The 12186-nt window shown below is 42.0% G+C and overlaps 1 protein-coding gene across 1 annotated transcript in view; it reads left to right on the top strand.

Annotated features, from left to right (window-relative positions):
- The first annotated feature begins 8615 nt into the window (after window positions 1-8615).
- LOC102508189 (zinc finger protein 709-like) overlaps window positions 8616-12186 on the top strand; it is a 23465-nt gene continuing 19894 nt past the window's right edge. The window contains 1 exon segment of the mRNA XM_032465547.1: window positions 8616-8660. Within this exon segment, the coding sequence (XP_032321438.1) occupies window positions 8643-8660 (18 nt within the window). The 5' untranslated portion in view covers window positions 8616-8642.

Raw genomic sequence — 12186 nt, 5'->3', positions numbered from 1 at the left:
AAAGTTCTTTTGAAGGGAACCCTCCTACAGGTGTTGATGGGAATGTAAGTCGGTGTGGCCACTATGGAGAATGGTATGGAGGTTCCTTTAAAAACTAAAAATAGAGTTACATATAATCCTGCAATCCCAATCCTGGGCATATATCTAGAAAAGATGACAACTCTAATTCAAAAAGATACATGCACCCCAATGTTCATAACAGAACTAAGTACAATAGCCAAGATTTGGAGCAACCTAAATATCCTTCAACAGATGACTGGATAAAGAAGATGTGGTCTATATACATATACAGTGGAATACTACTCAGCCATAAAAAAGAATGAAGTAATGCCATTTGCTGCAACATGGATGGACCTGGAGATCATCATTCTAAGTGAAATAAGTCAGAAAGAGAAAGACAAATATCATATGATATCACTTCTCTGTGGAATCTAAAAATGTTGTGTGATGAACTTATTTATAAAACAGAAACAGACTCACAGACATAGAAAACAAACTTATGGTTACCAAAGGGGAAAAGGGAGAGGGATAAATTTGGGGTCTGGAAACTACTATATATAAAATAGATAAGCAATAGGGACCTACTGTATAGCACAGGGAACTATATTCAATGTCTTGTAATAACCTATAATGGAAAAGAATCTGGGAAAAATATACATCTGAATCACTTTGCTGTACGTCTGAAACTAACACAACATTTTAAATCAATGATACTTCAATAAAAAATGAAGTTCTTTTGATATTGGACAAAGCCCCTGGCCACCCAGAACCCCATGAGCTCAACATTGAAGGCATCAAAGTGGTCTACTTGCCCCTTAAACACCACATCCCAGTTCAGCCTCTAGATCAGGCCATCATAAGGACCTTTAAGTCTCATTATACACGGCACTCTATGGAAAGGGTTGTCAGTGCTATGAAGAGAATCCCAGTAGGGAGAACATCATGAAAGTCTGGAAGGATTGCACCATCAAAGGTGCCACCATTGTTATAGAAAAAACCATGGAAGCCACCAAGCCCAAAACAATACATTCCTGCTGGAGAAAACTGTCCAAATGTTGTGCATGGCTTCACAGGATTTATGACACAGCAAATCAAGGAAATCATGAGAGATTGTGGGTATGGCAAAAAAAAAAAGTTGGGAGGTGAAAGATTTCAAGATATGGATCTGGGGTAGGAGAGGATATAGCTCAGTGGTAGAGCATGTGCTTAGCATACACAAGATCCTGGGGTCAATCCCTACTACCTCCATTAAAAAATAAATATATGGATCTCCAGTAAACTCAAGAGTGAAGAGTCACCACATCAGAGGAATTAACAGAAGATGACATAATGGAGATGAGTGGGTTCAAACCAGTGCCATATCACGAGGAAGAAGATGTAGAACTGGTGCCAGAAACAAGCTGACGTTAGACAATCTAAGAGTTTTGGTTATTCAAGATGGCTTTTGACTTCTTTTGTGACACGGACCCTTTTGTGATATGGGCATTGAAACTGGTGGAAGCAAAATGTGGAAAAGAATTGAAAGCAAATGGTGGAAGAGGAATTGGTACTATAAAGAAACGTTTTTAGAGAAATGCATAAGCAAATGAGTCAGACAGAAATTATAATGTATTTCCATAAAATTAACACCTCTCCTTCCTCCCCTTCCGCCTCCTCCGCCTCCTCCACCTGTGCCACCCCTGAGAGCAAGCCCACCCCCTCCTGTGCCTCCTCCTCTTCAGCGACTCAGTGTGAAGACAAGGATGAAGACTTTTATGGTGACCCACTTCCACTTCCTGAATAGTAAATAATCCTCATGCCATACAGCTAATCAGCTTACCTGCTGTGTATGTGTGTGAATGTCTTCATGTGAAACTCTGATAACTGTGTGGCGAGAACTATATGAGATGTTTTTGTGTCATCATCGCCCAAGTATTCATCATATGCAAGGCTTATATTGAAGTGGTAGCCTATCCTTACATAGGTATGAGTGATGTTTAATATAAAATTAATGTGTTAGTTTTCCTACCGTTTTATAACTTTGCTTTCAGAGAATTACTTTACCATACAGTATGCCTCTCTCTCATTATTGGAGAAAATTTGGAAATACTGCCTATCAGCCTATGATCACAAATAGGTGTTTTTTTTTTTTTTAAAGTAACAATGTAACACTGTATTATGAATATGGCTATAATACTGTATGCCATAAAAATTTTATAATGATTCATTCATTCGTGTATAGGCTAGGCTTGGAAGAGGAAGATGGGAAGATAGGGAAGTGACACCTAAAAGTTACCAGGGTTTCTTTTAGAGGTGGCAGAAACGTTCAAGAACTGTGCTGCTGATTGCACATTAGTTGCGAGTATACTGAAAACCACTGAACTGCGCACATTAAAGGGATGCATTGTATGCTATGTGTATTTTATCTCAATGAAACTATTCAGATAAATAAATGCATTATAAGTTTTGAACCAGTGTGTAACTGTATTAAGAGTTTTCAGGTACATCCCAATTTCCATAACATTTTCATTGTTTTTTTCTTACATTAGTGAAAACACTAATTGGGTATTACTTAGGGATACCATAGCCATTTCAAAATCTCTAAACACACACCCAAAAAACTAAAATATATTTCCTTCTGGTGTAAAATGTATACCTAAGATTATTATTGAACATATCTCAGTGGAGGGTCTAGCTCAGAGGTAGAGTGCGTGCTTAGCATGCACAAGGCCCTGGGTTCAACCCCCAGTACCTCCACTAAAAGAACAACAACAAAAACAAACAAACAAACAAAAACCAAGAACACATCTCACAACTTCTGCTTGGTGGGAGAAGAGTTCCTGTTCCCAGGCAGGGGCTGCAGGCTTCAAACTTCCCACCAGAGCCAAGTGCTTGGGAGGCCATGGGATTCTTTAGCCAAAGTACCACATGTGTGGAGCGTGAAAAGGGATGGATGGAAGCCTCAACGCTGTCAACAAAGATAAAAATGGAGCCAGACTCTTTACTGCATATGTTGAGGTCATCTTTCAGTGTGTTTATAACAAAGGATCACAGTACCACAAGTGGCCTGGGGGCCTGTGCCAACTACTGCCCCTTGCGGGGCGTAGGGGGTGTGTGTCTTTAAACCTCCTTGTCCCAGTTGACCTGACCTGGGCGCTCCTCTTGCTCTGCACAAGGACTCCGGTTCTTCTGGAAACTGACAGTGGAATTCCCGTGCACACCTGTGTCCCTGCTTTGTTCTGAAGGCTGTAAAGAAGACGCCACTGGCCCTTTAGAGCCAGAAACAAGTGTTGTTTAAAAGCAAATGTCGAAAAAAGATTGAAAAATAAATGCAAACGTGGGGAAAAGTACAAGTTCACGAGGAACCCTGGAAGCCGGTTCGTCTCAATCCTGTGACCTCCTGACCCGCTGTCACTCAGGAAGAGGGGGCGGGTGCTTGCCAACCGTCCAATCAGGGGCGCAGCAGTAGAAGGTGGGTGGGGCGACGCTCGGCAAACCACGTGGACGCTCCCGGCCACGCTCGCAATCGAGCCTCAGTTGCGCTTGAACCGTGCAGGTTTGCTGGCTGCAGCGTCCGGCGGGCTGAGAGCTGCCCGGGCCGCGGGAGTCCACGTACGACGCCGGAGGACCCCAGGAGCCAGGAAACGGTGAGTGTGCTGGGCCAGGTGTCCCAGGACAGAGAGGAGGGATGGTCGGAACCGGCCGGGGCGGGACCAGAGTCTCCCTGCGCTGGCAGCTGCGAAGCCTGCGGAGGAGAAGCCGTAGGGGACGCCGCTCGGACCTCAGGCCCCTCCAGTTCGCAGGGTAGGGCTGGGCCGACAGCTGGGACTCCGGGCGTCCAGTCTGGTCACTGCAGTTGGTGACTTAAGCCCTGAGCCTCTCTGGGCAGCTCTGCGCCCGCAGCCCCGCGTCTCCCCCAGAATGCGTGGTGACCACGGGGTGGGTCACCAAGAGACAACTGTGACTCAGCCGCTGTGGTTTGTGCGTGGGAGGATCTGTGATCTCTGGGCTTCCCAGTCCCTCCTTTCTTCCCAGGGGGACCACTTTTCTCTTGAGTTTTCCAAACGTTTGGAGAACAGGGTCTCAAATCCAGGAGCTTGCCTCACCAGCTTAACTCTTCCTAAGACTGGTAATAAATCTCTAAATTTCCAGATCACTCCCTCATTCCCAAAGCCAACTTTCTCTCTTCATTTCACGGCATCATTATCAGCTGTTTGTCCTCTGTGGCGCATTTGAAACAGACCCAATATTTTAGTTGTTTATCCTTTTTCTAAAGAGTCATGGGTAGCTTTTTTTTTTTTAATTGAAGTATAGTTGATTTAGAATGTTGTGTTAGTTTCTGGTGTACAGCATAATGATTCAATGATGGATATATATATAATTTTTCATTATAGATTATTACAAGGTATTGAATATAGGTCCCTGTGCTATACAGTAGAACCTTGTTTATTTATTTTATATGTGGTAGTGTGTATCTATAAATCCTGAACTCCCAATTTATCCGATCCCCACTGCCTTTCCCCAGTGGTAACTGTAACTTTGTTTTCTATGTCTGTGAGTCTGTTTCTGTTTTGTAAATAAGTTTATTTGTGTCATTTTTTAGATTCTACATATAACTGATATCTTATGATATTTTTCTTTCTGGCTTACTGAACTTTAGTATGACCATCTCCAGGTCCTTCCATGTTGCTGTAAATGGCATTATTATTCTTTTTATGGCTGAGTAGTATTCCATTGTGTATATACCACAACTTCTTTATCCATTCATATGTTGATGGACATTTAGGTTGATTCCATATCTTGGCTATTATAAAGTGCTGGTATGAACATTGGTGTGCATGTATCTTTTCAAATTATGGTTTCCTCCAGATATATGCCCAGGAGTGGGATTGCTCATATGGTAAGTCTATTTTCAGTTTTTTAAGGAATCTCCATACTGTTTTATATAATGGCTGCACCAAACTATATTCCCACCAACAGCGTAGGAAGGTTCCCTTTTCTCCACACCATCTCCAGCATTTATCATTTGTGGACTTTTTAATGATGGCCCTTGGACCGGTGTGAGGTAATACTTCATTGTAGTTTTTATTTGTGTTTCTCTGATACTTAGCGATATTGAGCATTTTTTCATGTGCCTATTGGCCATTTGAATGTCTTCACTGGAGAAATGGTTGTTTAGGTCTTCTGCCCATTTTTGGACTGGGTTGTTTGTTTTTTTGTTATTGAGTAGGTATGAGCTGTTTGTATATTCTGGAAATTAACCCCTTGTCAGTGGCATCATTTGCAAATATTTTCTTCCATTCCATAGGTTGTTTTTTTAATTCTATTTATGGCTTCCTTTGCTGTGCAAAAGCTTATAAGTTTATTTAGGTCCCATTTGTTTATCTTTGCTTTTATTTCTATGGTCTTGGTAGACTGTCCTAGGAAAACATTGCTACGATTTGTGTCACACAGTGTTTTGCCTATGTTCTCTTCTAGGGGTTTTATGGTGTCATGTCTTGTATTTAAATCTTCAAGCCATTTTAAGTTTTTTTTTTGTGTATTGCATGAGGGTTCTAATTTCACTGATTTACATGCAGCTGTTCAGCCTTCCCAAAAACACTTATTGAAGACACTGTCTTTTCTCCTTTGTATATTCTTTCCTCCTTTGTCAAAGATTAATTGACCGTAGGTGTGTGGGTTTATTTCTGGACTCTATAATCTGTTCCATTGATCCACATGTCTGTTTTGTGCCAATACCATGCTGTTTTGATTACTGTAGTTCTCTAGTATTGTCTGAAGTCTGGGAGGGTTATGCCTCCAATTTCGTTCTTTTTCTTCAGTATTGCTTTGGCAATTCCAGGTCTTTTGTGATTCCATATAATTTTAGGATTATTTCTTCTAGTTCTGTGAGAAATGTCACGGGTAGTTTGACAGGGATCACATTAAATCCGTGATTACTCTGGGTAGTATGGCCATTTTAACAATGTTAATTCTTCCAATCCAAGAGCATGGGATATCTTTCCATTTCTTTATCATCTTTAATTTCCTTAATGTTTTATAGTTCTCTGCATATAAATCTTTCATCTCCTTGATCAGGTTTATTCCTAAGTATTTTTGATGCAATTTTAGAGGAGTTTTTTTTTTTTTTTTACTTTTCTGGTATTTAATTGTTAGTGTAAAGAAATGCAACAGATTTCCATGCGTTAACCTTGCATCCTGCTGCTTTGCTGAATTTATCAGCTCTGGTAGTTTTTATGTGGAGCCTTTAGGGTTTTCTATATATAGTATTATGTCATCCACATGTATAGTGACAATTTTACTTCTTCTCTTTCAATTTGGATCCCTTTTATTTCTTCTTCTTATCTGATTGCTATGATTAGGACTTCCAATACTATGCTGAATAGAAGTGGTGAGAATGGGCATCCTTGTCTTGGTCTAGACTTTAGTGGGAAGGCTTTCAACTTTTCACCGTTGAGTATTATGTTGGCTGTGGGTTTGTCATAAATGGCTTTTATTACATCAAGATATGTTCCCTCTGTACTCACTTTGGTAAGAATTTTTATCATAAATGGGTGTTGAATTTTATCAGATGCTTTTTCTGTATCTATTGAGATGGACACATGGTTTTTGTCTTCTCTTTTGTTGATGTGGTGTATCACATTGATTTGCGTATGTTGAACCATCCTTGTGTCCCTGGGATGAATCCAGCTTGATCATAGTGTATGATCTTTTTTATGGGTTGTTGGATTCTGTTTGCTAATATTTTGTTGAGAATTTTTGTATTTATATTCATGAAAGATATTGGCATGTAATTTTCTTTTTTGATAGTGTCTTTGTCTGGTTTTGGTATCAGGGTGACGGTGTTTCATAGAATGAGTTTGGGATGCCAAACTCCTCCCTATGTGTAGAAACAGGCCAGGGGAACCACAGTTACAACCTCAAGAGGGCATAACCACACCATCTCTCCACAGTCTTTTGGAAGAGTTTGAGAAGGATTGGCGTAAGTTTTTCTTTGTGTGATTGGTAGAATTTAGGTGGCTCTTTTTAAAAATATTTCTGTTTGCTGTGGATATTTTCCAGGAGAGGAAAGCTGAGAATAACCACCTAGAACTGCATTGTTGCATGAAATCCTTGCGCCTCTCCTCCCACGATCTTTCCTGGGCACAGACATCCTGTGAGAAGTCCTTTGAGTTTCTCTTTTGGAAACGTTCCTAGGTGATCTCTCCTATCAGCACTGCCCCTCCGTGGGCCTGTCACCCTGGAAAGATGTATTCATTTATTTGAGCCTCAGTTATTCAAAAAATTAAAACCTCTGTAGTCAGTAGAGCTTGAAAGATGGTGTAAAATATTTCCAAAGAGGCAAGAAATAGGTGAATTTCAGAAAAAAGAATATATTCTCGTATTACACTGAATGTGTTAAAAATTCTTTCTTCCCTTTTCTTCCTCCCCTGAGCAGGTGTAGTACTATTCTGAGGTCTGTTCTTTTTGCTTTGGGGGTCTTCTTTAGGGGGCAGTGTTCAAATGCAATTCCAGGGCTTAGACTTGAGCTGTTTAAATATAATACTTGTTTATAAAACAATTTCTTACTATGAAAATAATAATTAATTAATACTAATTTCTGCAAGTAATAGATACTCACAGGTTTTCCTGTTGCACTAGAAAAATGCCTTACCATTTTCTTCCCTCCTTTCTACATAAACATAAGATTTGTGTGAGTTGCTGGATTCTTCCATCACTGGGTTTGTGTCATTTAAAATATCATCAATGTAGTCCAAAGCAGTGCGACTGGCAGCAGAGGCGGAGGTCACTGACCAAGCTAAGGCCCCTTGAGGCTGCAAAGGGAAGTACTTTAAGACCCAGTTGGTTCTTTCTGGGGAGCCTCCCCCTGCAGATGCCCCACCTGCTCACACCCGCTGGGAGGAGCCTCTATGCTGAGAGAAGGTACAGAGACCGGGACAGCTGGGGAGACGCGTGCGCGGGGCAGGAGGGGTTTGTGGGGCGATGGTGTGGTGCTGCCCTCTTGTGGTTGTGACTGTGGCTCCCCCGCCTGTTTCTAGGCATAGGTTGGCGTTTTGCATCCACAGTGTAGCTGCGCTCAGAGTGTAATTTGCTCACATTGAGAAAGTCCGTGACAGTCAGGCGTTCTGTGTCCTGGGTTAGGATTCATGCATTTGGGACTTCATTTGGGTCAGAACCTTAAACTGAGTCCCGCTAGAGTTTTCTCACTGTGAGAATAGGGGCCTGAGAGAGGGCGCGGTTCCGTTACTCCCCGGGGAGAGGAGGAGGACAGGTTCCTGGGCTGCTCAGGTGTCCCTGTCCCCCCTTCACCAGGGCCTGACCCTGTCCAACAGTTCTGTCTCAACGGGAGAGCCTAGCGTGTGTCAAACTTTCTGAAAGTGGCTGCTTCTGTCCCATGGGACGCCGGCCACTTATCTGTGCTGATTCCAGTATTTGTGTTTCTCTCCTCTCGGTTCTTTTATCCACTGAATAGTGCAGCCATTTGGCTCTAGTTTCCCTTCGCACTTTGTAACTAATGCCCTGCGTGAGAAATAACCGTTTTTATTTCTTGGGTTTAAAAATGTAAGTTGATTGAGAGAAATGATATCAGTAGGCAAGAAAGTTGTAGAACTAACTAGAATTTTTGTTCCTTTTAGGCAAGAAAACCTCAAGATATGAGATGAATGTGTTTACGTTTTCAGGTACATGTTTCATTTTTACATCACTGTGTGTGCATGTCCTTAGAGAATATTGAAATTTAAACGGCTAAAAGCAGTTGAATTCCTATTTTAATTGATGTGAGGAAAGCTAATTAAAGCTTATGTAAATCTTTGAAAATTCTACAGCATTTAAAAAACTAAACCCAAACCCCTGTTGCATTATAGTGTTCTATTTATTCCTGAAAATACCCCTCCCCACGTGAGATACAGGGGAAGGACAAACTTGGATGTACCCTGTCACTTTAGTTAGGATTTGAAATGTTTTCATTTTGTATGCTTTATACTTTGGCAACCATTAGTGTTTAAAGGAATTAAATCTTACCAGTGGTTTCCTGTGCACAAAAGTTAAAATTAAAGAAAGACTATTAAATAGTAAAATATGGCATATATATTTTTTCTCTGCTTATTTTCAACAAACCAATGTGATACGAAAGCCTAACTTAGGAAAAGTCACTGCCCACATTACCCTGGTCCCCTCCAGAGCTGTTACTCCAGCCACCTGCCAATACACAGATTTGATCCTTTCTTGAGCTTCCTGTTAGTGTTTCTTTACATAAAAACAAGCCATCATGAATGCATGTTTTTCGATCCCATGTTTGTCCTTGTAAAGAGGAGTCGGACTCCGTGTTTTCTGATGTTTGCTGACAGCTTGTGCCTCACCTCTCCCTCCCCCTTATGTCCACACAGGACAAGCTGATGAGAAGGTCCGTAGTTTGCTTTCACATTCCAGCCAGACAAGTCCCAGTCCGTGTGCAGAACTCTTGCCCTGGCCCCACCCCCACCAATGATTCTCTGCTTGATCCAACTTGAGTCAGGCTCCTGAACCTTGTCCTGGTCCCATCTGTGTAGTTCCTGGTAAAATCCAGTTTTAGCAGAAATCCTGCTAAGTCAGTTAAACCAGAGTCCCTGACCTCCCCTATATCTGATGCCCTTGTGTATCTGATCGGGTTCCTACACCCGCACCATCCCTCAGGTGATGTGAGATCACCCTGGTCTGACTGCAGCAAGAATCCTGTTAGGTCAGTTTATCCAGACCCACTAACCCCAGATTTTTCTCTTAGTAATTTTCCATGTTTTATTTATTTTTTATTTTTTAATTGATGTATAGTCAGTTTACAGTGTTAGTTTCTGGAGCACAGCATAGTGATTCTGTTATATATATTAATATAAATAGATATAAATGTATATTTCTTTTCATGTTCTTTTTCAGTATAGGTTACTACAAGATATTTAATACAATTCCCTGTGCCACACAGTAGGACCTTGTTTCTCTATTTGATATATTGTAGTTTGTATCTGCTAATCCCAAACTCCTAATTTATCCCCCTTTGCTTCCCCCTGTAGTAGCCACAAGTTTGTTTTCTATGTCTGTGAGTCTCTTTCTGTTCAGTAAATAAATTCATTTGTGTTACTTTTTTAGATTCTGCATGTGAGTGATATATGATTTGTCTTTCTCTGACTTACTTCACTTAGTATGATAATCTCCAAGTCCATCCATGTTGCTGCAAATGGCATTATTTTATTCTTTTTTTATTGACGTATAGTCAGTTTACAATGTTGTATCAATTTCTGGCGTATGGCATGTTTCAGTCATACATATACATACATATGTTCCTTTTTATATTCTTTTTCATTATAGGATACTACAAGATATTGAATATAATTCCCTATGCTATATAGTAGAAACTTGTTGTTCATCTATTTTACATATAGTAGTTTGTATCTGCAAATCTTGAATTCCCATTTTATCCCTTCCCAGCCCCTTTCCCTGCTGGTAGCCATTAATTTGTTTTCTATGTCTGTGAGTCTCTTTGTTTTGTAAATAAGTTTCATTTGTATCTTTTTTTTTTTTTTTTTTTTTTTTTTTTTTTTAGATTCCACATATGAGTGAGACCCTATGTATTTTTCTTTCTCTTTCTGGCTTACTGCACTTAGAATGATGATGTCCAGGTCCTTCCGTGTTGTTGCACATGGCATTATTTTATTCTTTTTTATAGCTGAGCAGTATTCCCTTGTATACATACACCACAGTGTCTTTATCCGGTCCTCTGCTGATGGACGTTTATGTCGCTTCCACATCTTGGCTGCTGTGAGCGTTGGGGCGCATGTCCAGCCATTATTTCTTTAAAATAAGCTCTCTTTTCTCCTCTGGGGTTTCTGTAATGCATACATTATTTCTTTTGCTGGGGTGCCCTAAGCCCTATAAGCTTTCTTCATTCCTTTTCATCCTTTTTCCTTCTTCCCCTCCTCTAACTGAATAATTTCAAGTGAACACTCCTCAGACTCACAGGTTATTTCATCTGATTCATCAGGTCAGCACTTGAAACTCTACTCCATTTTTCGGTTCATTTACTGTCTTCTTCAGCACCACAATTTCTGTTTGGTTCTTTATGATTTCTGTCTGTCAGTCGAACATCTCAGTTTGTTCATGTATTGTTTGTTTGTTTGTTTGTTTTAATTTTGTTGCGCTGACCATCTGTATTCTTAGGAAGCTTCCTGAGCTTCCTAGAACAATTATTTTAAATTCTTTGTCAGGCAGTTTGTAGATCTCCATCTCTGGGATAGGTTAGTGGGAAATTACTGCGTTTCCTTGCTGGTGTCATTTTTCTGTATGTGTGTGCTTGCATGTGTTCCTTGCACTGCTGTGCTCACATTGGAAGGAGCAGTCACTTCCTCCGCTGACTGGCCTTGGGAAAGAAACAGTTTAACGGGTCAGCCCAGCTGGGAATTCTGAGACTGTCAGACCTTACTTATGACCGCCTGCCCACAACTCTTGCTCCCTCCTTAGCAAGAATTCCTAAGATCATGTGCCTTCTTTTGATCCCTCGCAACCAGGCGGGGCACTGAGAGCCCCCGTTTGTTTTCCTGAGAGGTCGTCTCCGGAGACACTCAGGACTTCCAGTCCCGCTGAGTTGAGCCAGCTGAGTGCACGTGTTTGCAGGACACTGGAGAGGCTTGCGCGCGCCTTCTGGAGCACATCCTTGGCGCTGCCCGGGGGTGGGAGGGCGGGGGAGTGAGGTGTGCAGAGCATTGGGTGTGCCTGTGCACCAGCTGGAGCATCTGCAGACACCCCATCCCGAGTGGCTGAAATGCAAGCCCCTGAGGGAGCCTGTGGGTGGCTGGCTCGTTGAGCTCTGAGCCTGGGCTGCTGCGGGTCCTTGCAGCCCTCCCCTGCTCCCAGCCTTCCAGCCGCTCAGCTGTCCCGATCCCCTTCGTATTCTCAGTGAGCCGAGAAATCACCAAGCCTGGGGGCAGCGTCCCACCCCACTGGGGAAGCCAGGTGCTCACTCACCACGCTCTCCCTTTCCCCAGGGGAGGAATCCCGGGCCCAGGGGAGCTCGTGGGCTTGAGCTCTGCCACCTTTGCGAGGAGTGAAACTGTTCTTCCCCTTCTTGTGTCTGTTCCTGGATTTTCTGCCCCGGTGGTGTGCTCAGACTTCTCCACTGGGCTCCCTGACTTCCAGAGGCACTTTCTTCCTTGGCTGATAGTCTGAATCAGTGCACTGTGG

Source organism: Camelus ferus, chromosome 22 (assembly GCF_009834535.1).
Source record: "Camelus ferus isolate YT-003-E chromosome 22, BCGSAC_Cfer_1.0, whole genome shotgun sequence".
NCBI classification, from domain to species: Eukaryota; Metazoa; Chordata; class Mammalia; order Artiodactyla; family Camelidae; genus Camelus; species Camelus ferus.
The sequence above is the reverse complement of the archived record's forward strand: the minus strand, read 5'-3'. Positions and strand labels throughout refer to the sequence as shown.